Raw genomic sequence first — 24,491 nt, forward strand, 5'->3', positions numbered from 1 at the left:
TGTGAAGTAGTCTAGTTTCAACACAAACACACAACTCTATTCTCTATCCAGGCAAGCAGGAAGCATTATCAAATTTCAAGGGTGCACTCCAGCTTGGCAAAAGTGCTCAAGGAAACTGCAAAGCATATCTGGTGAAGGGTGTGACCTGGGGAAAGAGGGTGTCTAGGGAGCGCCCCAAGGGCCAGATAGAGCATGCTGGAAAGAAACATGTGGCCCCTGGGTCTCAGGGGCCCTAGCCCTGATATACACTATAAGCTTCTAGGGGCAGGGTCCTGTCCCACTTCTGCTGCAAAGTCCACATGCACTGATGACAAATGTATAAACAAATTGTGATGTGAAAAACAAACTAGTCTAAAAAGTTCTTTAAAAGTCCCAAATTGGCACCAACAGGAGATCAAAGTTCATCTCCTTGGTGACTGTGCGTGAGCTGAATCCTCCCCACTCAAAGTCCACATGCCCTTTCTACCCAATCAATTTAAATTGCAAAACAAAGTCTTGCTGGGAATTTAACTCAAATGAGCCATGCAGAGTAAGAAAAGTGATATTATTATTTTTTAAGATTCCTAGCAGCTGCACAGTAGACCCTTGGGAAATCAGGAGGGGGCCCGATATTGAACACAACCCCGGACTCCTCCTTGGGATTTGGGTTTAAGAAATGGAACCTGCCATGCCAGCGGAATACTCTGCAAAGAAGGATCAAACCTCTGCCAAAGCTTATACCTTTTTTATTTAATTAAAATAGAACGTTTGGTGCAAAACAAGTTTATTCATGGCAGCTATAACTAGCTTGTATGTGTGCCTGTGAGATTAAAACAAACGTACTCAAGTAAGATGAAAACTGTACTCATTTCCCCCTATGTGCTTAGGATCCTTCACTGTACAGTTTTACCTAAATTTAATTCCATGGACACTTTATTAGTCACGATTTTAGCTCCTACGAAAGTCACAGGCAAAATGTTGGCAATTGAAAAGGCAAGGGTGTTTTGCACTGTTAACATGCTGATAATGTCTTCCATTATCTCCCCCAAACATTCTCCATCAATTAATGAACAAATAAATTGTTGAAGGTTGCTCAGAAGAGTCTGCATGAGGTTGACAAATAGAGTGGGAGTTCTCCTGATTCCTAAACTGTCTCTGTCCCTTTGATCTCTGTGCTGAGCTGCACTTTGAAGACAAACTGATCTGCATTAAGTGGAATTCTCTTTCACTTCTACATCTCCTCTCACGTTTTCTCTGAATCTTGAGTGGCAATGTCATCTTGGAGAACAAAGGGGCAAGCATGGCTTCTTTGCTTCTCCAGTAAGATTTCATTCTGAACGTCTTCCAACGAAAGGGGTGCTCAAAGCAAAGATGCATTTCACTAAAGGTAACTTCTTCTGTTCTTGGGATAAAAGCAATGACAAACCTAGACAGCATCTTAAAAAGCAGAGATGCCACCTTGCCAACAAAGGTCTGTAGTTACGGTTTTCCCAGTAGTGATGTATGGAAGTGAGAGCTGGACCATATAGAAGGCTGATCGCCGAAGAATTGATGCTTTTGAATTACGGTGCTGGAGGAGACTCTTGAGAGTCCCGTGGACTGCAAGAAGACCAAACCTATCCATTCTGAAGGAAATCAGCCCTGAGTGCTCACTGGAAGGACAGATTCTGAAGCTGAGACTCCAATACTCTGGCCACTTCATGAGAAGAGAAGACTCCCTGGAAAAGACCCTGATGTTGGGAAAGATGGAGGGCAGAAGGAGAAGGGGACGACAGAGGACGAGATGGTTGGATAGTGTTGTCAAAGCTACCAGCATGAGTTTGACCAAACTGCGGGAGGCAGTGGAAGACAGGAGTGCCTGGCATGCTTTGGTCCATGGGGTCACGAAGAGTCGGACACGACTAAACGACAAACTTCTTCTGTTGGATACAAACTCTAGATTTCATTCAAAAGATTGTCAAAGGAGAGAAAAAAATTCAGTGAAATTCTCTTGGGCCCAGTGACGGTGATGCGGAAGCTGGCCCACCTGCTTCCCCCAGGCCCTTGGAGAAGACTGAACTATTCCAGAAGTGTCATGATCCCCCATTGCTCAATTAGATATCTAAGCTACTGAACTTTGCAGGGCCTACAGCTTAAGGGTGCAGAGAGGACTGCGCTCATGCAGTTGCAATCTTACATGCACTTAAAGGTAAATGGCAAAAGGGACCCCTGACCATTAGGTCCAGTCGTGACCGACTCTGGGGTTGCTGTGCTCATCTCGCTTTATTGGCCGAGGCAGCCAGCGTACAGCCTCCAGGTCATGTGGCCACCATGACTAAGCCACTTCTGGTGAACCAGAGCAGTGCACGGAAACGCCGTTTACCTTCCCACTGGAGCGGTACCTATTTATCTACTTGCACTTTGACGTGCTTTCGAACTGCTAGGTTGGCAGGAACAGGGACCGAGCAACAGGAGCTCACCCCGTCACGGGGATTCGAACAGTCCTAGGCTCTGTTGTTTAACCCACAGCGCCACCCGCGTCCACGCACTTGCGGGAGAGTAAACCCCCACCCTCACTGTGGTGCTTATTCCAGACTATACCCGCCTAGGCGGCTTTCCCCCACCCCACTTCTGCAGCCGTCTGAAGGGTTTCACGTGTCTGGACAATCCGTCCAGGGAAGGAAGGAGGGATCTGGTTGTGGGTCTGGGAATCTGCGAGCACTTCCTCCACGCCCTCCCCCTCCACGCCGTGACGCCGCCGTTGCCCTTTTGTGACCTTGCAGTGAAGCTCGCAGGAGCGTCTTCTGCGGGGATTTGCATGGCGGCACCTGGGAAGAGGCGTCACAATAGTCCTCCTCACTAGAAAACAAAGGAAACGAATAACGAAAAAGTGAAGTCCCCAGCAGGGGGGAGGGTCTGTCTCCGAGGGGGGGCTGCCACCCGGCCCTCTGCTGCTCAGCCCCCTTTTGCTTCTACAAGAGAGGGAGCGGGAAGGGAAACTACCTAGAAAGAGCCGCACATGGTCTTGTAGGGCCAAGAACTACAATTCCCGGCAATGCCGCGCTCGCCCGGCGCCGGCCAGAGAGCAGCAGAACAACCGCCTTGGGGGAGCGCGCTGCATGCCGGGAGTCGCAGTCCAGGCTCCGAACGGTAGGACGCCACAACGTCCGCCCCCCTCCCTCCCGCGCAAGCGCACAGCTGACCTTCACGAGCGGCGAACGGAGAGAGGGGCGGGCTATGCAAATGAGGGCAAGCCGCGCAGCCAATCGCGGGGCTGGGCTGGCGCCGGAGGCCCGGATGTGAGGGAGCTCAGAGGGGGTTTTCCCCCCCTGCGCCCCGCCTCTCTTTCTCCTCGCCGGCGAAGAGGCGGGGCTGACCTCGCGCGTCTCCCTCCCTTTTCCCCCCCTCCCTCCCTCCCTCCCTTTCTCTCTCCTTGAGGAGCCGCCGGCGGAACGCGGGCCCGAAGCACGCGACGGGGCGGAAGATGGCGGCTGGAGAGCCCGGCTGCCGGACGCGGGAGACACGCCGCCGGCTGTGAAGGGGGAAAGGACGAGGAGAAAGAGAAGGGCAAGGGGAGCCGGCGACGGAGGAAGAAGAAGAAGGGAGGCCAAGAGCGGCTGTGGGCAGAGCCCAGCCCCGGACCTCAGGGGCCGCCTCGCGCCCAGGCGCCTCAGCCTGAGGTGGGGGTTCAGGGCCCTCCCGGGAGGGGAGGCCGGCGCTTCTTTCTGTCATTTTTGGGCGCAGCCGAGAGGCTCCTCCTGAAGAGAAAGAGGGGCTGGGAACGGGGGTCGTCGCTCTGAGGGGCGCCGGGCATCCCCCTCCCCCAGGGGGGCCTCAAGGAGGAGGAAGAGGCCCGCCCTCCCTCGTCAGAACTGAGGAGAAATTGGCGGGAGTCGAAGCCGTCTCTTTTCGGGGGGGGGCTGAGCGCCCCCACCTCAGAGCCCCATTCTGGGCTGTGAACCCTCGCTCTGAAGAGGGGCTCCTTTCAGTGGGGGGCTGACTCCCCCCGTTTTTTATTGTAGATCTGAAGCGAGCCTCGTGGGGAGGAGGAGCAGGGGCAGGGAGGGGGTGGGGTCCTTGACCCGTGGCCTTCAGGCTAGGGCCTTATTCCGAGGAGGAGCTGGAACTCCCTCCGGTGAACTTTGACCCACTTGGAGGGCCTTGGGAAATGTGCACCAGGGGAAGAAGGGGTCTCGTTTAGGAGGAACGCAGGTCACGGGGACCTAAGCGTGCTCACAGGAAGGAAAAACCTGCCTCAGCTTAGAGCCGTCTTGAAACTTAAGGCATTGCTTCTGTCTTTTATCTCTCATTTGGGTGGGAAGGAGAGGTAATGTAGTTAAGTATAGAGGCCCCTTCTAGAGAGGCAGAGAGAGAGAGACCTAAGAGCTGAGTTTTCTTTTTGGAGAGGGTGGGTAAAAGTGGTGGATAAGGAAGTCTCCAGGAGATATAGAACATCTATATATCTATATCAATATCTACACACACACAAATATATATATATATATATATATATATATACTCACACACACACAAAGGAAAGGTCTCTATTTCAAGGTTGAAATAACCTTTTGTTAGAGAAGAGTTCAAACAAGGGCCCCCCCACTTTTGGAGGGGTCCCCACTGGGAACCCTGGGTCTTGGGGTGGCCCTAGTTCAGAGCGGACTACGTTGGCTCCGGTGGCACATCTGCCCACGGTTTCCCTCGTTGCAGGCGGTCGGCTGCTGGGCTCCCCACACCATGTTCTCAGTCCTCTCCTATGGCAGACTGGTAGCCCGGGCAGTCCTAGGTGGCCTTTCTCAAACAGACTCTCGAGATTACAGCCTGGTGACTGCCAGCTGTGGCTTTGGCAAGGACTTCCGCAAGGGCATCTTGAAGAAAGGCATGTGCTACGGGGACGACGCCTGCTTTGTGGCCCGGCACCGATCTGCAGATGTTCTAGGTGAGTGATGTCTGAGGCTGGTCTTTGTGTTTGTCTGACTTGCCTGTCTTCCTCCTCATGTTTGAATGTTCTAAAATACCACCCCTAGGTAGTATTTGAAAAGGCCTTATAATTGCATATCTGCAGGCTGCTGTCTGAGAGCAAAGTGTGCCAGGGAGACAGTGAAGTAGATTCCATGATTGTGGGGGGCTCCAGAACTGATCTTGCCCAGTCTAGGTTCCTGTGTGGGTTGGTGTGTTGCTTTGCTCATCAGGACCTGTCCCTAACAGCTCCCCTGCAGTTCCAAGGTGGCTGCCACGTTTTTAAAAAAAGCATTTTAGGTTTCCCCATCTTAAATAGCTTGAACTTAAACTCTTAAGGTGTCCCTCCCCCCCCTCTTCTAACCCTGCAAATGAAATAAGCTGTTGGGAGCAAACACTTCCTGCCTTCAGCGCACCTTGTGTCCTTGTCAGGTGAAAAGCAAAGTGACATTGAAAGCGGTTTCAGATGTCAAGCTTCACTCCCCACACCCACTTTCCTGTGGTTTCAGAGCTCCCTGCAGATCTTCAGTGCAGTGCAGCTGTGCTGTGTCAGATGTCACAGGAGCAAAAGGGGGAAACCTCCTGAGCGCAGGCCCTTTGTGGGGGATGTGGCTTCTCAAATGCCCTTTTGCTTGCTGAGCAGCAGCACCATGAATGTAGATTGCTAAACACTCCTTGGTGCATGGTTTATTTAGAGTTGAAGATTGTTCTTGTGTCTAAACATACTATGTTAGTGAAACTTGGCGTTACCATGGTAGCTTCATATCTGTTGTAATGAGTGATTTATTTATTTTTTTAAAATGTTAGTTGGCTTTGAAACAATGTTTTGAATAGTACATTTAAAAGAATCTTGTCAGATGCCCGTGCTGTAGTTCTGGATATGGAAGACAAAGAAAAATATATCAACCTTGGTCATGCAGCGCAGTTCATCTTTGTTCTTAGGCCATAACCCACAATGCAGTTTGGCTGTTCAAGTGTGTTATCTAGCATATGATCCATGTTGAAGGGAAGGTCAGTAGAGTTCTTCCTTTCTGTCAGTAGAATTACTTACACTGTGAATGGAAAGGGAGTGAGTGATGGATTTCTATCAAATGAAAGACTGATTGGAGTCTCCTTGGTTCTGCATTGCTCTTTAATAGTATAGCTGGGCATTTTTTCCTCTGGCCCTTATTTTGGTTGGATTACAGTGAATTGTATGGCAGGGTTTGATGATGTTATGTCATTATGTTGCAGTAGTCCTATGTAAGCAGCCTTGTAGTGTCACTGAAGTGATGCAGGGATTAAATCCTTATTATTTTCATTTTTAAATAATTTGTTTCCTGTACTTTATTACTGTTACAGCAAGCAGATTTTATTTTATGTATTACATTTATATCCCACTTTCCCCCCAAAGAGTTCAATGTGTCATACGTAGTTCTCTCCATTGTAATTTTTTCCTAATTCTTCAGAAAGTGATTTTTGTGGCTTAGTATTCTTTGGATGACTGTTCTAACAGCCCCCCCCCCTTCTTAATTTTGATTTAGGTGTTTATGCCCTCTTCAGTCAGTTAAGACTGACTCCTAAAGCAGCTTACAGTTGAAATCCACCACACATTTTTGTGTGTTTTTGTGTGCGCTCTCTCTGTTCCGTCTCTTCTGGCCCATGAAACTACACTCCAGGTTCCAGGCTCTTTCCTGGAGAAGGAGCTATAGGTGAACTCAGGCTTGCTGGTGACAAAGATTAACCTCCTGCTGTCATTTTTCTATTGGTTCCTTAGCCCAATCCACAGTGGATGAAATAAAATTCTCTTTTTGTTCTTAGTTCTCCATTTTAAATTTTTTTAAATGATACTTTTATTAGCCTATATAATTGGATATTTTGCCCTTCTTTCCCTGCATGTTTGGTAACCATGTTAGCTTTTCTCTGCTTGGTGTCCTGTGCTCTGCCTGCATCTTTTGTTCTAAATTTCAAATGTCTTCAGACACTTATGCAGCTTCACTGTTCTGGATTATCTTAATTTTATACAACCTACAAAATAAAATGCAGAAGAGCTTGGCACAATTAGATTTTTTTATATAAATAACGGTGTAGAATGTCTTTAGCCAAAGAATGAGTTGTAAATGTGTTTCACTTTTCATTCAGTCCAGATTAGCTTTATATATTACTCATTTGCGGATATAAGCATGCCAAGAAGATCTCTGCCTTCAGTTCTGAGAGTCGTTGTGGGCTGGGTGTGGGTGTGGAGTAGCCACATGAGCTGCTCCCATCCAGTGGGGAAAAAATTGCAAGAGCACTTGGAATCTGCCCAACTTCCAAGTCCCTGTTTGACCACAGTTAAAAAAAACACACCCCTACGCATGCCCTTTTTCTGTTGTGCAATTACTAGATCTGAAGAGCAGCCCTGCTGAATCAGACCAAAGACCTGTCTCCTTCTGCTCACGATTCCCAGCAGTTGGTATTCAGAGACATACTGCATCTGATACTGGAGCTATTATGACCAATAGCCACATCCTTTGCAGCTCACTGGTTACTGCTGCTGTCCTGTGCACTGTTGCAATCAAGGGGGCTTAATTCTAAGAAAGGCATTCATAGTACTGCACTGTGTCAGCTGTGAGCCAGGAAGCCCTCAGTTCAAATCTCACCTATTGTACTATCTTAGCATGTGGATTAAGGCAAAATATTTGCCCCGCTTCAGGCACTCTCCTGCATTATGGGAAAGGTAATAATGGCCTTTCTTGTAAAAGGGAAGAGGTAGTCAGCAGTTGACACTCTGCTGAAATTCCTACATTAATAGAGAAGTTGTGAAGAAGTGTTTTGAACACTTGCAGTACACTATCTTTATAAACGTTAATATATTCTGGAGCTACATGGCGATTTCCTGCAGATCCCAGTGCCTTGGCTGCCTGAAGTGAGAAGGTTTGGTGCTGCTGGTGATTGTACATGTTCCGTCCTTTCACCTGTAACTGCTTCGCTAGCTTTCCTTTCATGGCAGTTATTGTAAAAGATCCTCCATAGGAATTCAGGAGAGATCAGGGTCTGTGGTGATGAAAATTTTAACTCTGAAAGGCTTACGTAAAAAGCACATGAAACGTGATTTTGTTGCAGAAGTTGAAGGATCCTCCTTATTCCTTTCCTTAGCACCTTGTTTGGCACATTAGTCGACAGCAGTTTACAATGAAGCAAAAGCCACACTGAGAATGCATCGAGCATGTTTACATATATGGGGATAATTTGGATTGTTTATTCTTCAATTAGATTGTCATAGATACTTCATAAGGAGTACATTGCTAGAGTGAGGAAAGGGCTTGGGAGATTGAAGCAAGGATCACAGGAAGCTTTCTGTAGATGCCTGTGTTTCCCAGCTGTTTTCTGCAACCACAAGGAAAATGTGTGGGTTTTTTAAAAAATAAAATACTGAAACTAGAGACTTGCAGGTTTGTCAGAACACCAGGTCCTGGGTTTCTGTGCAATTTGGCCAGAGTTAACAGTGTACAGACAGGCACACACTGCTTGGGTTTTCCTTTTTGGCTCTTACACTGTTGACAAATCCTAGGCTGGGCGTTTTAAGAGAGATGGCATTCCAAACCTTTTAATCATTTTAATAAGCACCAAAACAGTACTGTTGAAAAGCAATAGATAAATATGAAATCAAAGACATTTCAAATATTTAGTTGATTAATGGATTAATGGAATTTAGTTGATTAATGAAATCTTAGTTGATTAATGGACTGAATTTGCCTAAGTGTAAAATGAAGAGTTCTGACATAAGTATGCACAGACATAATCTTTGATAAGATATGTTCTTTCCTATCTAAGAGAGAAGGAGCTGGAATGCCTCTTTTAAGATGGAGTTTGCCCTCTGTAGGTGTTTTCCTTCCTCCAATATTTAACAGTTAACCATGAAGCAGGTATTTAATTTTTAAATCAGGTTAGGATCATCTAGCCCAACCCCACACAATACAGGAATCTCAACTAGATCATACATGGCAGATGGTCCGCCAACCTCTGCTTAAAAATCTCCAAGCATAGGTCAGCAATAAAAGACACTGTTATTGAAGTTAACTCTTTATTCAAAGGATTCAAAACAGCACAGGCCTAGTGATCCCAGCAACTGACCACTAAGTCTTGCCCCAATGAGGCAGCTGTGAGGACTACAGGCCTCCATCTTCCCATCACTTTCTAAGGCTCATTTTTTCCAGGGTCTTTCCCAAGCAGTTGCAAACTAGACACAACCAATCTCTGCCCTGCATGTTTCATTTCTCTGCATATTCTAGGAGATAAGGGGGAGGGTAGCTGGCTTCAGTGGGAGGGCCTGTTACCTCTTCCGCTTCCTCTTCCTCCTCCCAGTCTGCACCTTCTTCTCCCTCTGTCCACTCATTGTTTTCCCACCACCACTTCCCTGTCACTGAGCCTTCTTTCCCTGGGGATACCCTTTGGGTTTCCCCAGCCTTTACTTCCCACCACTCCTCAGCATCCAGCCAGCCTGTGACACCAAGGAAAGAGAGTCCATCACCTCTTGTGGGAGTGTGTTCCCCTATCAAACTGCTCTTGCCATCAGAAAGGGCTTCCTGATGTTTGGTCGGAATCTCCTTTCTCGTAACTACCCTCCGGAGCAGGGGGAAACAAGCTTGTTCTATCTTGCAGTCAAGTTTGCAGTCATAGCTACTCAGAAGTAAGCCCCATTAAACTAAATGGCGCTTACTCCCAAGTAACTGAGTATAGGACTGCAGGCTCAGGAGCATTCCAAACTCCTGGCTGATAGATAGCCATTGCTGCATCCACAGCCTTGCTCCTTGCACTGGAAAGGTGGGGGTGGGGAAAATGCCGTTTTGCTGCATCAGCCCTCAAGCTGACATAGCAAAGTGGCCGTTGCCATCTTGTGGATGGCAGGAGGGTCAGCTGATCCTGTCGGCCCAGCTGCACCCCCACAACATACTGTTTTGACTATTGCTGGCAGGGATACTGTTAATCCACCCACCCACCTTTTAGGCTTGTGCATTGGGATGTTGTTCACCAGCAGAGCTCCCCTGCCCCATCCAAAACAGGGATTGAAATTGTTCTGTCAGTCTCTCAGTATGAATGATGCTGAGGTTCTTATTAACTTCATCCCACCTCAAAGCATGTATCAGTCTTAATTCTTCTTATAACTCAAATCTCCTCCTTGGAAAGACAGTTCCTCCAAAGCATAATCAAAACACTTCTGCTTAGTGGAAAAAAATATTCACCAGTGTAAGCCCAGTTTAGGCTGAAGGACAGTCTGTGAAAATGGTAAGTGATGAGCTAAGGGATTATTTTGTTAGCATAAAAAGAGGCTTGCATCCAGGGATCTCATTTGAACCATGCAATTGCATAATTATTCTGCTCTGAGAATGCTGGATGGGTAGAAAGAAAGGCACACACAAGGAACTAATGCAGAATGTCCCAAGGTGGCCACTTCAGGAGGGAAGAATGCAGACAGTGGGCATTTTGCAATATTACTTGCATTTTTAGTAAAAAAAAGAGATGCTTTTGGCATGACCAGGTTTTCTAGTATCTTAAGATTTAACACTTACAAGTACATGTCTTTAGCTAGTGTAGCGGGCAGCACACAGGTGTTTTGGTCTCTGATCACTGACAGGTGAAGGAATGCTTGTAACTGGCTGCTTGTAACTGTTTTTGGCCAAAGGTGTGGTTTGTTATTGGCAGAAAATAAAACTGCATCTTTTAGAATACTTTGTGCAAGTGGGAAAGTAAAACTTGGATCTGATCCTCTGGAGTTTGAATAAGTGGTTGTACCAGAAATGCCCTTCTTGCTGCCAGCACAGCATACACCTGCCCTCCCCTATAGGCTACAAAGAAGTTCACCGCTACCTCATCAACTACCATTTGATGTTGTGCTTGCTTGCCTTGAGTATCTGTAAGTGATGCATGCACAGCATGTAACCAGGCAGTAACTCTGGGGACTGTCCTCCATATAGTTGGAAGAACTGTGTAACTGTACTGCTTCCCAATGCTGATGAGAGGATGTCTTTCTCACCAAGGAAGCAGAGAATCAGAGTGGTTAAGAGATATGGTAACAGAAACAAAGGTTAATTTAGTATGTTTAGTGATATACAAATAAACTAAATTTTGTAAACTGCTTTGAGGGATTTCTTTCTCTTTTTTACAATCAAATGGTGTATAGATTTTATGAAATAAATAGGGTTAACTTATCCAGCCATGTTCAGTCTTTAAATCCCATGCTTCAGATATTTGAGAATTTTTTTATGGCCATGAGTTTCCATTAGTTTTTAATCAAACTAGTTTTTTAGTGCAAGAGGGAAAATATATTGATACAGCCAGGGAATTTATACGGACACTGTTCCTGTGGAACTGTCCTTGGTTAGTTCTGATGAAATGATGCTACTGCTGGTGATTTCAACACAGTGAATAAAGCTAGGTCTGTTGCCCAATTACAGAAATCTTAGGCAAATTCAGTCCATTAATCAACTAAGTGTAAAATGAAGAGTTCTGACATAAGTATGCTTTGTTTTTAGATGCACAGACATAATCTTTGATAAGATATGTTCTTTCCTACCTAAGAGAGAAGGAGCTGGAATGCCTCTTTTAAGATGGAGTTTGCCCTCTGTAGGTGTTTTCCTTCCTCCAATACTTAACAGTTAACCATGAAGCAGGTCTTTAATTTTTAAATCAGGTGAATCATTTGGTTTTTTAAATTTATCTTTAACTGTAAACTAAACATTTTGGCCCTAGCCAACCCCCCAAATCCCCTTTGATGCCCAGTTCTGAAAACAGGAACAGATGTAAGTCTCTTTTCTATGATATCCAAAGAGAACTTTATTATATTAATTAATTAGTTACAAATAGTTACAATGCTTTTCATTGAATGTCCTCAATCCCAGAGCAGGAACCAAATTAATAAAAGTAAACAGGAGAAAAATATTATTATTATTAAAAATAGTATACAAAAATTACAAAATCATATAAACAAGACCAATAAACAACTGAACAATTTTATCATAATGTAAACAAGCAAAATTACAGCAACATAACTTAATATTTCCAATGTAACAAAGTACAGGCCTCAGGGTTTGACCTTGAACATGGGAAGTTATAGAAGACTTGAACAGTTGGGGAAGTAGGAGTTGCCTTTTTGTACATGCATGAAGGCACTTCTTTTACAGTGTGTTGTGGCTGAATTGGTGATCTGTAAAGAGTGCAGGTTGGATTCCTGGTCTCCCAGCTGACTGTCTCTGCAGAATACGCTGTTCAACACTTTCTGACTTGATGCTGAGAGTGACTTGCTGGGTTTCAGAACTGAGGAGTCTGGGGGTGATGGAATTCTAGGATGCTTGTCCAGACGTTGTGGAAGACTGATCAAATGTTAAGCAGCATTTAGAGGAAGGGGAAGTTGATGAGGCAACCACAAGGCATACATACAAGGTTGCTTAAATATGTTTTCTTTAGCTAATGTGCTGGCACGATTGCAGTCTCCAGAGGCTTATGCACAGGCACACTTTCAATTTACTTGTAGTTGTGTGGTTCTGCTTCTTGTATGCCTTGCCAGTCAGGTAAGGCACCAATCAGGTACCACAAAGGCATCCCATTGTGTTTAAGCTGCAAGACCTGCAGTGAACTTGCCCGCCTTCGGTCAAATGACCCTTTCATACCTAATGTAGGCATGTAAGAAAATTCCTGATCCCCACCCCAAATCAATTAATAAAAATGAGGACTGTGATTTTTTAAACCACTGATAAAGAAATCAAATGGTTAATCTAATATTAACTTTTAACATATTGTTTAGAGCAGTGGTTCCCAAATGGTGGTCTGTGGACTCCAGGAGGCCATCGTAACTGACCCAGGAGGTCTGTGGCACCATTCACATAAAAACTACCGTAGAGATACCAACATTTTCAAAAGCAGAGGGGCCATGGCTTGTTTTTTAAAAACAGGGTGTAGTATAAGCAACCCCTGATTTCTGTGGGGGTTGCGTTCCAGGTCATGTGTGTACAATGGTGAAGCACATACAAGCCCGCCGTTTCGCCCCTTTTTTCTACCACTTCCGAGTGTGCAGCAAAGTTCACACGCATGGTCGTGCATGCTTTGAACGCTCCAAACAGTCGTTGCCAATACTTTGCTAATTGGGAACCAGTGGTTTAGAGGATTCATGTGCATTTCCTAAAGAAGAAAGGAAGGGTGTTCTTTGGTATTCAGGGTTATGGTATCCAAGTTGTGCTTTGTACTACTTGTGGTGTTACAAGAGGGGGATGGTCATAATGCTTGCCTTCTGGTGTTGCATTGTTTGGGTGTGTGTTTTTTAAAATACACAAATCCTTAAAAAATGGTTCTAAAAGGTTATGGACTATTTTGGGGAGAAATCTGATTAATGCTGATAGTCTGTTCAGAGTCTGGCGGTAACATGCCGACAGATTACATAGTTCATGCCAAGGTCAGCTGTAAACCCTCCATCTCCAGTTCAGCTGGCATCCTAAGTGAAGGACATTTTACAGATTAGCACATTTTTATTCATGTGTTTTCAATTCTAGGATAGAGGCTTGCAGCCTTGGGGAGCAGAGATAGCTCAGTAGGTAGAGCATGAGACTCTTAATCTCAGAGTCATAGGTTCATACCACACATTGGGTAAAAAGATTGCGGCATTGCAGGGGGTTGGACTAGGTGACCCTTGGGGGCCCCTCCAATCCTGCAATTCTGTGATTTTGTTTAGCAGATTTATCTTCCTTTGACTCACTCCCTGATAGTTGAGACAGTGACTCACACTGCATCCTGAATCATTTAACATGAGCTTCATGCATTCCATAAAATACCAAATGTTGACACTAGCAGGCTGAAGAGAGTTTCTGAACCAAATAAGTTGAATGTTATTAGAGATGCTCTGTGTGTGTGTGTGTGTGTGTGTGTGTGTGTGTGTAGAGGCTGTAGATACTCAGCAATACCCCTGAAAATATTTCTTACTCTTATTTGACCATGGCAAAATTCTCAGGAGTTTGCTTTTGCTAAACGACTTTGCCTCTTATTACTTTACCCTTCAAACCCTTCTGCAACTGCAGAACTGCTGCAGAAAGTTTTCGGCAAAGGGCCATTCTTGATCTTGATGCCTGATGGTGTTGGATAACAATGTTTGAGAGAAATGGGCTCCACACTATCCAACCATTCTGGGAGCCGATAGCTGTACTAGCTTATCAACTGACCACTTTCTCCTGGTAAATGTGTAGAAATGCACCATTCTGCTCTCCTGCGTATGTTCATGGTTACGTGGCTGGCGCATGTTTGATATCTCAAATACAGTTAGCATCTCCTCAAGCTCAAAATCAGCTGAAGTTGAAATGCGCTTGTGAATTCATGACTAAAACGATCACTGCAGCCGCTCACAGTTAGCCTGTCTAACCCGTTCTTTTCCCTTTTGCTTACATTTTGGTGCTGAAACTGGTTAAGATGAGTTGAGGTGCTCATCTTCAAGAAATATAGGTGACCACCAGCTCATAACTGATTCTGTTCAGAGGTAATCATATCTATGCCCTGAGTTTCTTAATGCATCCAAAGGGGCACAGTCACTTTTGGTTAAAACTGCCAGTATCACAGTTCCGTTATGCAAATCTAGGGTGCTGCTTCACATGAGAATGTGGGCCCATTTAGAGATGATGAAACTACTCCTGAATAATACCAGAAAGGAAGTAAAGGTGACTGTCCTTGGTCCTGTTGACTTCTGCATAACTTCCCCCTCCCCTGTCTGTCTTAAGCTAGTTGCATAATAAGCCCTTATTTTGGGCTTTCAGCAATCAGAAGTGATTAAATACCTCTGTGCTCTCTGCATGGCATATTGAATTAGGAAAGTGATTAGTTTAGAAAGTCTTCTTTAGAAATATTAGAAGATATGGAGAATATTTAATTAAACCTCACCAGCTTTGCATGTTTAATGTAAATTTCATCTTCATTAATGCTGAGGAATGTATTCATAATGCATATATATATTCATTCTTTTTTAGGGGTTGCAGATGGTGTTGGAGGCTGGCGGGACTATGGTGTTGACCCTTCTCAGTTCTCAGGGACTCTCATGCGCACTTGTGAACGCTTGGTCAAGGAAGGACGGTTTATACCAAGCAATCCTGTGGGGATTCTCACCACGAGCTACTGTGAGCTGCTGCAGAACAAAGTACCTTTGCTTGGTAAGCATAAACGGTCTCTCCTCTTTCTCACATCAGTCCACTGGGGTGTATTCTTAGCCAGCCATACCTATAGCGCTGTCCAGTAGTTAAGCCAGGAAGTTCTTCAGTTATCCTCCTGACAGGAACTCCTTGTTTGGCCTAGGTCAGGAGTGGGGAACCAGTGACCCTTCAGATGTTATTGGACTGCAGCTTCCATCAGACCCAGCCAGCATATCCAATTCTCAGGGATTATGAGAGTGGTAGTACAAGAACAAGTGGAGGGCATCACATTGGGTACCCCTGGCCGAGGCAAGGCGTCTTGTAAGACTCTCATGACACATGCCATCTTCCGACAAATGCTTCTAAAATAAAAGGTGGCTTTTGGCCACAAAGGGGAAGTGACCATGGTTTGGTACCACATTAAATAAGCAAGCAAACAAAAACACTTTGATGACATTCCTGCTCTTTCAGAACTGGTTGCTGATGCAGGCAGATATATGTTTATTTAGGAAAATAAACTGCAAACGCTTTCAGTTTGAAGTCCCATTGCTTCTCCTTTGAATCTGAGCCCCCCTTTTTGCAGGATGATGCATCCCTCGTACTTTGTTGCTCCTACCTTTTATTTTTGGTTGTCTAAAAGCAATATGGAGTTGCCATTATTGGTTTCAGATTTAACTTCCCCACTGGGAATATATTCCAGCTGGGTGTCAGTTTAGGAGAAGTCTAGTGGTGGGTATTTGCACTATGTGCTTTAACTTTAAACACCTGCTGAAAACTTTTCTATTTCTCCAGGCTTAAGGAGGCAATTAAGAACACATCTTTCCACAATGGTTAATTCATGTCTATTTTTAACTTTTCATGTTTTTATTCTATTTTATTTTATTATCAGCTGCTTTGATACTATTTTTGAGATTGCGGTCTATAAATATTTTTTTAAATATATAAGTTAAAAAATAAAATTGCTGTTTACATTTTACGTTCATGCCACTCTCTTGAACTCATGAAAGCAAGTGGGTCTCGCAACAGAACATTGCAGTGTGGAATATGCCAGTTCACTGTTCCTGCCAGCCAATCAGCCAGGTCTTCCAGATAACCCAATGACCCCACTCTCCACTCTCGACCCCCAAGACACTGTGATCACTGAGCACACCCAGTCCTCATTCAGCAGGGTTTTTTTGAGGGGGGGCTGTTGCCCCATAGGTAGTTTCTCCTAAAGATTATTTGTACTTCTGTGTACCTTGGAAGATCCCTATGGCATGCTGGCACCTCTTTCTTGTTCCTCAATAGCCCCATTTCACCCACAGCCCTGTGAGCACTTAAGGGGGTGAGTTTGGTGTTAGAGGGAGTGATGTTGGGGGTCTTGAAGGAGCAGCATTTTGCTGTGTTGAGAACCAGCCACGCTAATGGAAACGGACAACCTTTAGCACACTAAGTGCAAGTTACTTTTCGCACCGCACATGCTTCTCACCTGACCTTAGCTGCTCTGCCAAGAGGTCTCTGTAAGTATGTAAGCTATATTTAGCTAGCCTCTGCTGAGCTCAGGAAGAGTCATCCCTTTTTCATTACACACCTAAAGAACAGGCATTGGCTGCAGCATTTTCCCTTCAGTTCAGACGTTGCTGGAACTGCTTAAATGAGCTCTAGTTTCAACTTATATCATGATTAGTTTTGTGGAAAAGTCCTGACAACTGAATATTGCCAAGGTGGCCTCGTGCTGTGAGTGCCTGTCCCATTCATCTTGACCTTCTCAGTTCACAAGAGCATATGAGCTCCATGTTTGGCACTTGAATTTCTAGTTGCAGTGCATTTCTGATCAGCTTGACTCTTTATCCAACACTTCTAGATTTTTTTCCTTCTTTTAACTGCTGTAAATTTCTCCCTTATCTTGAATGCTTTGTTAAGCATTCCTTGTTAGGAATGCCAATATAAGAGCCAATGTGTCAGTTGCTCACATGTATTCAATGGACCAGTGATGAGATAGTAGAGTACATGTTTGCCTAGTGCTGCTAACTGCTGTCCAACCTCCTCAGCACTTCTTTGGGGGTCTGCTGAAATGAATGCATGTTACATGTCTACCTCCACAAATCTTGGTTGAAGAAAGTGCTTAGAGTTGGTAAGAATCCAAATAGCTGCTTATTAAGTTTCAGAATAATGGTGGCATTGCTTTTAGAGGTCTGATGTGCTACCTTTAAGAAGAGCTGTGTTGACTTACCAAGAGAACAGCACTGGAAGTCTGTTCCTGCTAATTAGAAATAGCTTCTCGCAGTAGTTGGAAAACAATAGAAATTCTGTTCAGCTCATTTCCATGTAGTTTATCTCTCTCAGGTTCTTGTCCTTGCTGCAGCCAGTGGATCCCACTTAAAGTAAAAGCAGCTGCATTTATATGTCGTTATCTAAAAAAATATTTGATTTTATTTCCAGGGAGCAGCACAGCTTGCATTGTAGTTCTGGATCGGACAAGTCATCGTTTACATACAGCAAACTTGGGGGACTCAGGCTTTTTGGTAGTCAGAGGTGGAGAGGTAGTACACCGATCTGATGAACAACAGCACTACTTCAACACTCCGTTCCAGCTGTCAATAGCACCACCTGAAGCTGAAGGGGTCGTCTTCAGTGACAGGTGAGAAGTGTGAATGGCCAGATCAAAATTCCCCAAAACGATTATGTTGGGTGCATCCCCAGTGAGAGGAAGCTGTGCTCACACCCCATGTCCCAGAATGTGTAACTCCCTTTTTCCAAACAAAGGAGAAGTATGGGAGATGGTCTTTTTCTGCTCAGGGGTTTTATGGTTGCCCTAAAGGGGCTTTTCTCTCACTAGCCTGGCTTCACTCATTACAGTGGTTATAAGAGGCAAAGGTGTTTCCTCCTTGCATGAGGCTGTGCAAGGGTTATGTATGGAGTATTCCTCATCTCTCTGATAGTTGCATGTTACAAAACTCCACTTTACAAAACAGAGCTTTGGCATAAAGATGGTTAGGGTGTGGTGTTAGGTTCCTTTTATGCCTCCAGATCCCTGCTTCAGTTTGACTTTCATGTGTGGCCACATTTGCCAGGGCCTCAAATGCCACATTTTAAAATTTCCCTCCTCCTGACTTGTTTGCCAAGGAATACTACTGTTTTATGTCTTGCCATTGGAAATATTTTTTTGGCTACAAGAGTGAATTTGGCTTAAGAGTGAATCAAGCTGCTCTTCCAAGTTGAATTCCTGGAATGGGTGCTAAAAGTTTGTGGCTGCTCTGCACTTGCAGCAAGATTCGAATGGAGATGTGGAAAAAGCCTTGTCCTGCTGAGTGCATTCACTTGTGTCCAAAATAGCTCTGTGTTCGCCCAGCATGCAAATGCTGTCATGCTGTCCTGTTCGTTTCGGGGACCTCCTTCTCACTCTTGGGATTTGGATTGGGAATCTGCTAATTTTGCATACTCTGGCAGTGAGGTAGCAAATGCTTGAAGAACAGAGAGGGAAGCATGTGACTGCAGCTTGTATTTCAGTACGGTTAAAAGCTTCCAGCCGTGTGCTGTGCCCAATCAAAATGAGCAAAACTCCCATTTGGCAGAACACCAAGGTCCACGATGGGAGTGTTGGAAAAGCACATTCTGTTCAATGGGAACTAGCAGCTTAAAAAGGGTACCTTAGCAAAGGAGTTGAAGCAAGATTACTCCCTTCCCACCAGCACTGCACAGCAAGTGCACAGGTCAAAGCAGGAGTCACTCAAAAATACTAGTGTAGGGGAGAGATCATGGGATCTATCCCATGCTGCTCTGCTGTGTAAGGTTCCTTTTACCTCTTCAATCTGTCTGTCATGAGAGTCCCAGTCTGTTGTGTCTAATGAGCAGCTTGTTCAGCAGTGCAAATTCTTTGCTCGTGAAATGAAAGTTTGTGTAATAGTGATTTAAGAAAGCAAAGCCAGATAAATAGGGTTGCCCCACTAGTGCTTAAACATTATCACAATAGCTATTTCAGGTAAGCTGAATGTAGTGTTCTCCCCATTTTACAGATTAAACTAAACTCTGACCTGGGAGCCATTCAAATATATGTAGCTATTTGTGATCGTTGTTTTCACAGTCCAGATGCTGCGGACAGTACTACGTTTGATGTCCAGCTGGGAGACATCATTCTGACAGCCACAGATGGGCTTTTTGACAACATGCCTGACTACATGATCCTACAGGAGCTTAAGAAGCTAAAGGTAAGCAGTATGCACAGAGCGGGGTGAAATGTTTAAAAAGAGGCGAGTTCATGTAACTATTTGCATATTATGTTAGTCTACTTGATCCAAAGTTTTTAAGCAAGGTGGACTAAAGTTGCTTCTGGGGCCCCTCCAAGATTAGAGGCCCTGAGGCTTAAGCTTCATTAGTTTTGTAGCAGATCTGCCCCCGGCTACACCAATTATGTAGGAAATGAAACAGACTGGCTGTCTTTCTGATGATGGTGGAACTCTGATTATCAGAGTGCCCCTCCAATAAGCTGAATTTTGAATGCATGAGAGTTAAATACAATGTCCTGCACTTATGCGTGATCAACTCACATGTGATTGTGTATATGCATGACACTGGGAAATAATTAAATCATTTAATTTAAACACGGAAATTGTGGGAGAGCAGGAGAGCCCTCGTGGCTCATGATGAGACCCTCCCTGGAGCCTTAAGAGGACGTCAGCGGGGGCGGAGGAAGAGAGGCGTAGCGGAACTGACACAGCCACCACTTTCCCATACGTCCTCCAGCCTCCTGCTGGCCCCAGAGCTTCAACTCCAGATATTTTGATCTGGATTGGGGAGAGAGTGGGGAAGAGAGCTGGAGAGCAGAAAAAAATGGAGTCTATTTAGAAGGTGCTCCCCACTTTTTGCAATTTCAGTTAATCAGAAAGAATATGTTTCAGAAAGCTTGATTCCTGAAAATGGTTTAATATTGTAACTTCCCAGACACTCCCCAAATCTTCTAAAAGTAGTTGCTAAAAATGACTCATTTGAAATTGGAGTACAGTGGTACCTCAGGATACAAACACTTCTGGTTACAAACTCTGCTAACTAGTAGTACCTTGGGTTACAAAATTTGCCCCAGGATGAGAATGGAAATCATGCGCCGATGGCACAGCGGCAGCAGGAAACTCCCATTATCAAAAGCGCACTTCAGGTTAAGAACGGTTTCAGGTTAAGAACGGACCTCCAGAATGAATTAAGTTTGTAACCCGAGGTACCACTGTAAAGGGGAAATCTCCTTAGTTGAGTTAGACTGCTGAGGTAGAGGAGGCTTCTCCTTTTCAGCCACACACTCCCAGCACCCCAGAGGGCCTGTTTGACCCCAGCCTGGTTTGAGTTTGGTTTCCTCCATTGGCCATGTCTGCTAAGGAAGACAGGCTGTGCCAAATGGTCTCCAAGGGAAGTTGTTTCTTTCTCCCCCCCCCCTCCTTTCCCAAAATACAGTTCCATTTGTAGTGGTTTTCTTTGCTTATCTAAGTCCTCCGGTGCTGATGGGAAGGGTTAGGAATGCATTTGCCGGAGATAACATGCTATTGCCCTTGTGGGTGTGTGGGTCCTTGTGGTATTGAGTGCCACCCACAGGCGATCTTAAATTTGGCTGCTGTACTATGCCCTACAGATAGGGTTCCCAGCATTAATCCCTATGGAGTCAGAACGGCAACTTCTGTTGAAATCGTCAGTGATTGCTTTCTCTTATTAAGCTCAGCATTTCAAAGGAATTAAGACTGAGGAAAGCAAATTTGGGAAGAAATTATTAATCAGTCTTGAATTCTGCTGTTTGGTTTTGGTCCCGTCTCCCCCACAGTTTAGCTATTTTTTGGTGTTTGCCTATGCAGTAAGGAGTCAGATAAAAACTGAGTAAAAGTTAGATGAGTTGAAGCAAGGGCAAGCTGTGATTTCCAGCCAGCCCAGATACCAGCACCCTCAAATACTGAAAGCAGAGGGCTTCAGATATGCTCTTTAAGTCAAGTGCAGCTTCCCCAAACTTGTGCTGCTGTGGAGAGTAGGAAGATGTATTTCCATACATGGCATACTTAAATATATTCGTCTTTAACTCAAAACAGATGCTTTTGGGTTAGCCACTGTTAATATGTAAGTTGGAATAAGGGAGTAAACAATATTCTTCTATTATGTGCACTTATTTGTGGCATATGAAATGTGTAACCTTGGTAAAAAAATAACATTATTCTTTCTCTCATACAATTGATTCAGAATTCAAATTACGAAAGTATACAACAGACAGCAAGAAGTATTGCCGAACAAGCTCATGAACTGGCGTATGACCCAAATTACATGTCTCCCTTTGCACAGTTTGCTTGTGATAATGGATTGAATGTAAGAGGTAAGTTTTACCATTTTCTCGTGGGAAGCTTAACAATGACTCTGCAGGCTAGCATTTGTTCCAAATTCTGAACTGGCAAGAAGACTTTGTACTAGAATGAGAGACTGGCTAGTAATTGGGGTGGTGGTTTACAAAGAGTGAGATGACCTGTTCCCAGGTTTGCTGCTGACTTGCTGTATAATTTTGGTTTTCATCATGCAAGCCACTTTGCATACTTAACAAACCTGATTATTTTCCATAACTACTGCATATAAGCCAGCTATACTCCAGTCCAGGGGGGGAAAGGGTTTTTTAAATTTTCCGGCACAATTCAGTGAAGTATGTCGAAGGCAAGCACAAACATTTCTATTTAGAGCATCAGCTTTTAGATTTCCCTGGATAGCAACAGGGCACCTGTTGGAACTCGTGGCTCTTAACTTATGGTACTAAGTGTACCTGGAATATGGAAGGTGGTCAGCTCTCCTTCGTTGGAGGTTTTAAAGCAGAGGTTAGATGGCCATCTGTCGTGGATGCTTTAGTTGAGATTCCTGCATTGCAGGGGGCTGGGCTGGATGAATCTCTATGATTCTATGTCTGCCAGACATATGTGTTGGGTTTGCTGGAAAGTGCTTGCCCTCTGCTTCGTGACCTGCTTTTAATGGCAGTTTCTTTGAAACCTGGAAGCAAGCTTATATTACTCTGATTCCTAAACAGGGTCAGGATAGATCCAACATTAAAAACTACAGACCAATCTCCCTACTCAATGTGGATTATAAAATTTTTGCAAATATATTGGCCAACAGGCTAAAGGTTTTATCTGAGTATATTCCAGGATTTCTGCCTGGAAGACATATGAAAGACAACATTAGAAATGTTGTGGACATTTTGGAAAAGTTAGAAGCAAGAAAGAGCTGTAAATCAATGTTAATGTTTATTGATGCAGAGAAAGCCTTTGACAATGTTTCTTGGAGTTTTATGTTACATAATTTAGAGAGTATGGGGATAGGTCAGGATTTTTTAAATGGTATCAAAGCGATCTATCTAGAACAAAAAGCTAAAATTATTGTAAATAATGTGGTTTTAGAGGAAATTAGAATTGAGAAGGGAACCAGGCAAGGGTGCCCACTTTCCCCAGTTTCTTAGCCAATTTCTTCCAGTGAAAATATGTAAATGTCTTGCTTTGCAGGTGGAAAACCAGATGACATCACCGTCCTCCTTTCAATAGTAGCTGAATATACAGACTGACTGGCTGACAGCATAAACTTTTGACAACTGACTTGAGTGTTTCCTGCCGTTCCCTACTTCACACGGACTGTTTCCTGCTGGCAGGATGCCTTTCTCTGCAGCTGATCTCAGTGGCTCTTACATGTTACGTCCATTGCCTGTTTTAAAATGCAGTCGAGGTCTCTGTCGTGAACCACTACTGGAGTACACTGGGGTGCATCTGCCAGCAAGAAATGAAGAATTTCAATACTTGAAGCTTGTCTTTTCAAACTTTAGTAGTAATTACTTCATAGTGGGGAGGGTGTGTGTGATTATGGTTATGAATCATGATTATGGCTCTGAAAGAAATAAGTAGAATTGGCTATTCATAATTCAGAACTAGATGTGCAGTTTGACACTGATAGAAAACCTCCATGAGGACAAACAAAATTGTTTTGTTAGAAAAAAAGCCCATTTTTAATTTGAGAGGTCACAAATCGTTCTGTAACTAGCATAGTTTGTTAAAATGATAGTTGAGATTTGTGTCGATATGAATTCTCTGGAGGCTTCCAAGTGCAGTGAGCCTCAAGATATATATGGTTTAGCGCAGGAGTTTTGTCTGTTACTAATTTGAAACACAAGATTAGTTCATGAAACGTATTGTGTGTCTATGAGAGAGAGAGAGAGTGTGTGTGTATATATGTGTGAAGGTGCCTGTTATCATGCAGATGGAAATTTGGCATATCATTTATTTGCAAGGAGCCCTGTGCTGGCTGGATCTTTCTTTTAGAGAAAAATATTTTCTAAAGATACTTCAGTTGCACTAAAGTTTGAAGAAGCCAGGGTGTTGAGAGTTTGGAATGGCATGCTGCCTAAGCACGAATCATCTGATTTTGCTTTGTATGCCATAGGTAGCTAGGAATGATAGAGGCAATAAAGTGGATAGTCTTCTCTTTTGGGTTTGAGGAATTTGACGGTATTTCAATGTATGTACTTCTGCTTGTGCCCCCACAGCAATTGAAGTTGCACACATGCAAAACGCTGAATGAGCAACATTTACATTTTAGTAGCTTGGTGTACAGGATTTCCAGAATGAACTTTAATGATGTTTACAGGTATCTAATAGCCATTTTGCAATATAGCATTTCCTTTCATTTACATCCACTCGATCTAGTTTATTCTTCAGTAGCTGCAATCTCCTCCCTCCTTTTTTAAGCTCATGTAAAAACCAATCGCTATAAAGATATATATTGGCCAGTTTTTCATAACTTTTTTGCTAGTAGAAAAGTACTTAGAAATGAAAAGCCATGTTTTATATAGCAGTTGGGTAATGTGGATGTTTAGATTCTGAGCTTGGCCAGTAAAGCAACCTTTTTAAGATGAAAGGGTTTTTTTACTGCCAGGTTTGTTGTGTTAAAACTGTAAGATTGAGGTTACCTCAGCCTGTTTTAAATATTTTTTGTGGTTGTACTGTATATTTGCATAATTACGTCAAGCTTTTATTTATAATTATGTGACATGTACCATGTACATGTCACTATTTCAATGCATCCTACTTTTAACAGGCATTTCATTTACCATGAGAATGGGCAGAATCATTTGGAAGCTGTTTAAATTACTTTTTGTGAAATTGGCATCTTGATTTTTCTTAAAACATTCTTCTTTTTTTGTCAAAATGCCTTAACCACTTAACTTAACAAAATGATTTTCCCCCCAGCATGGATACAGGGTGGAATAAAATGAAATAAAGAAAATCATAGTGCTATAATTCAGAAATGTGGCAAATAACCTTGCACAAATCATTTCAATCCCTTATGCTACTTTAGCTGAACAAGTTATAACTATCAATATTCAACTAAAAGGAATGTATTAATGCTGCAGTTCCAGACTTCTTTCCTGCTTTGCTAGAGGAGCAGTTATCCTTTCATTTGGACTTCCTTTGCATTTTTAAT

The 24,491-nt window shown here is 43.8% G+C and overlaps 1 protein-coding gene and 1 long non-coding RNA gene across 2 annotated transcripts; one reads left to right on the forward strand and one right to left on the reverse strand.

Moving 5' to 3' along the window:
• Nucleotides 1-746: 746 nt before the first annotated feature.
• LOC308483585 lies at nt 747-3,057 on the reverse strand. Its single transcript, XR_013989705.1, has 2 exons — nt 2,962-3,057; nt 747-2,817 (listed from the first exon to the last, which is right to left on the reverse strand). It is a non-coding gene; the product is annotated as an uncharacterized lncRNA (long non-coding RNA).
• A 5-nt stretch (nt 3,058-3,062) lies between these two features.
• On the forward strand, nt 3,063-22,815 carry PPTC7 (protein phosphatase targeting COQ7). Its single transcript, XM_081017476.1, has 8 exons — nt 3,063-3,108; nt 3,397-3,638; nt 4,669-4,897; nt 14,880-15,059; nt 17,460-17,658; nt 19,102-19,225; nt 21,228-21,357; nt 22,523-22,815. The coding sequence occupies exons 1-8, from the start codon at nt 3,078-3,080 to the stop codon at nt 22,579-22,581; spliced, it is 1,194 nt and encodes a 397-aa protein (XP_080873602.1). The 5' UTR covers nt 3,063-3,077; the 3' UTR covers nt 22,582-22,815.
• The last annotated feature ends 1,676 nt before the right edge of the window (nt 22,816-24,491 follow it).

Source organism: Podarcis pityusensis, assembly GCF_964106645.2.
Source record: "Podarcis pityusensis genome assembly, chromosome: 8".
NCBI lineage: Eukaryota > Metazoa > Chordata > Lepidosauria > Squamata > Lacertidae > Podarcis > Podarcis pityusensis.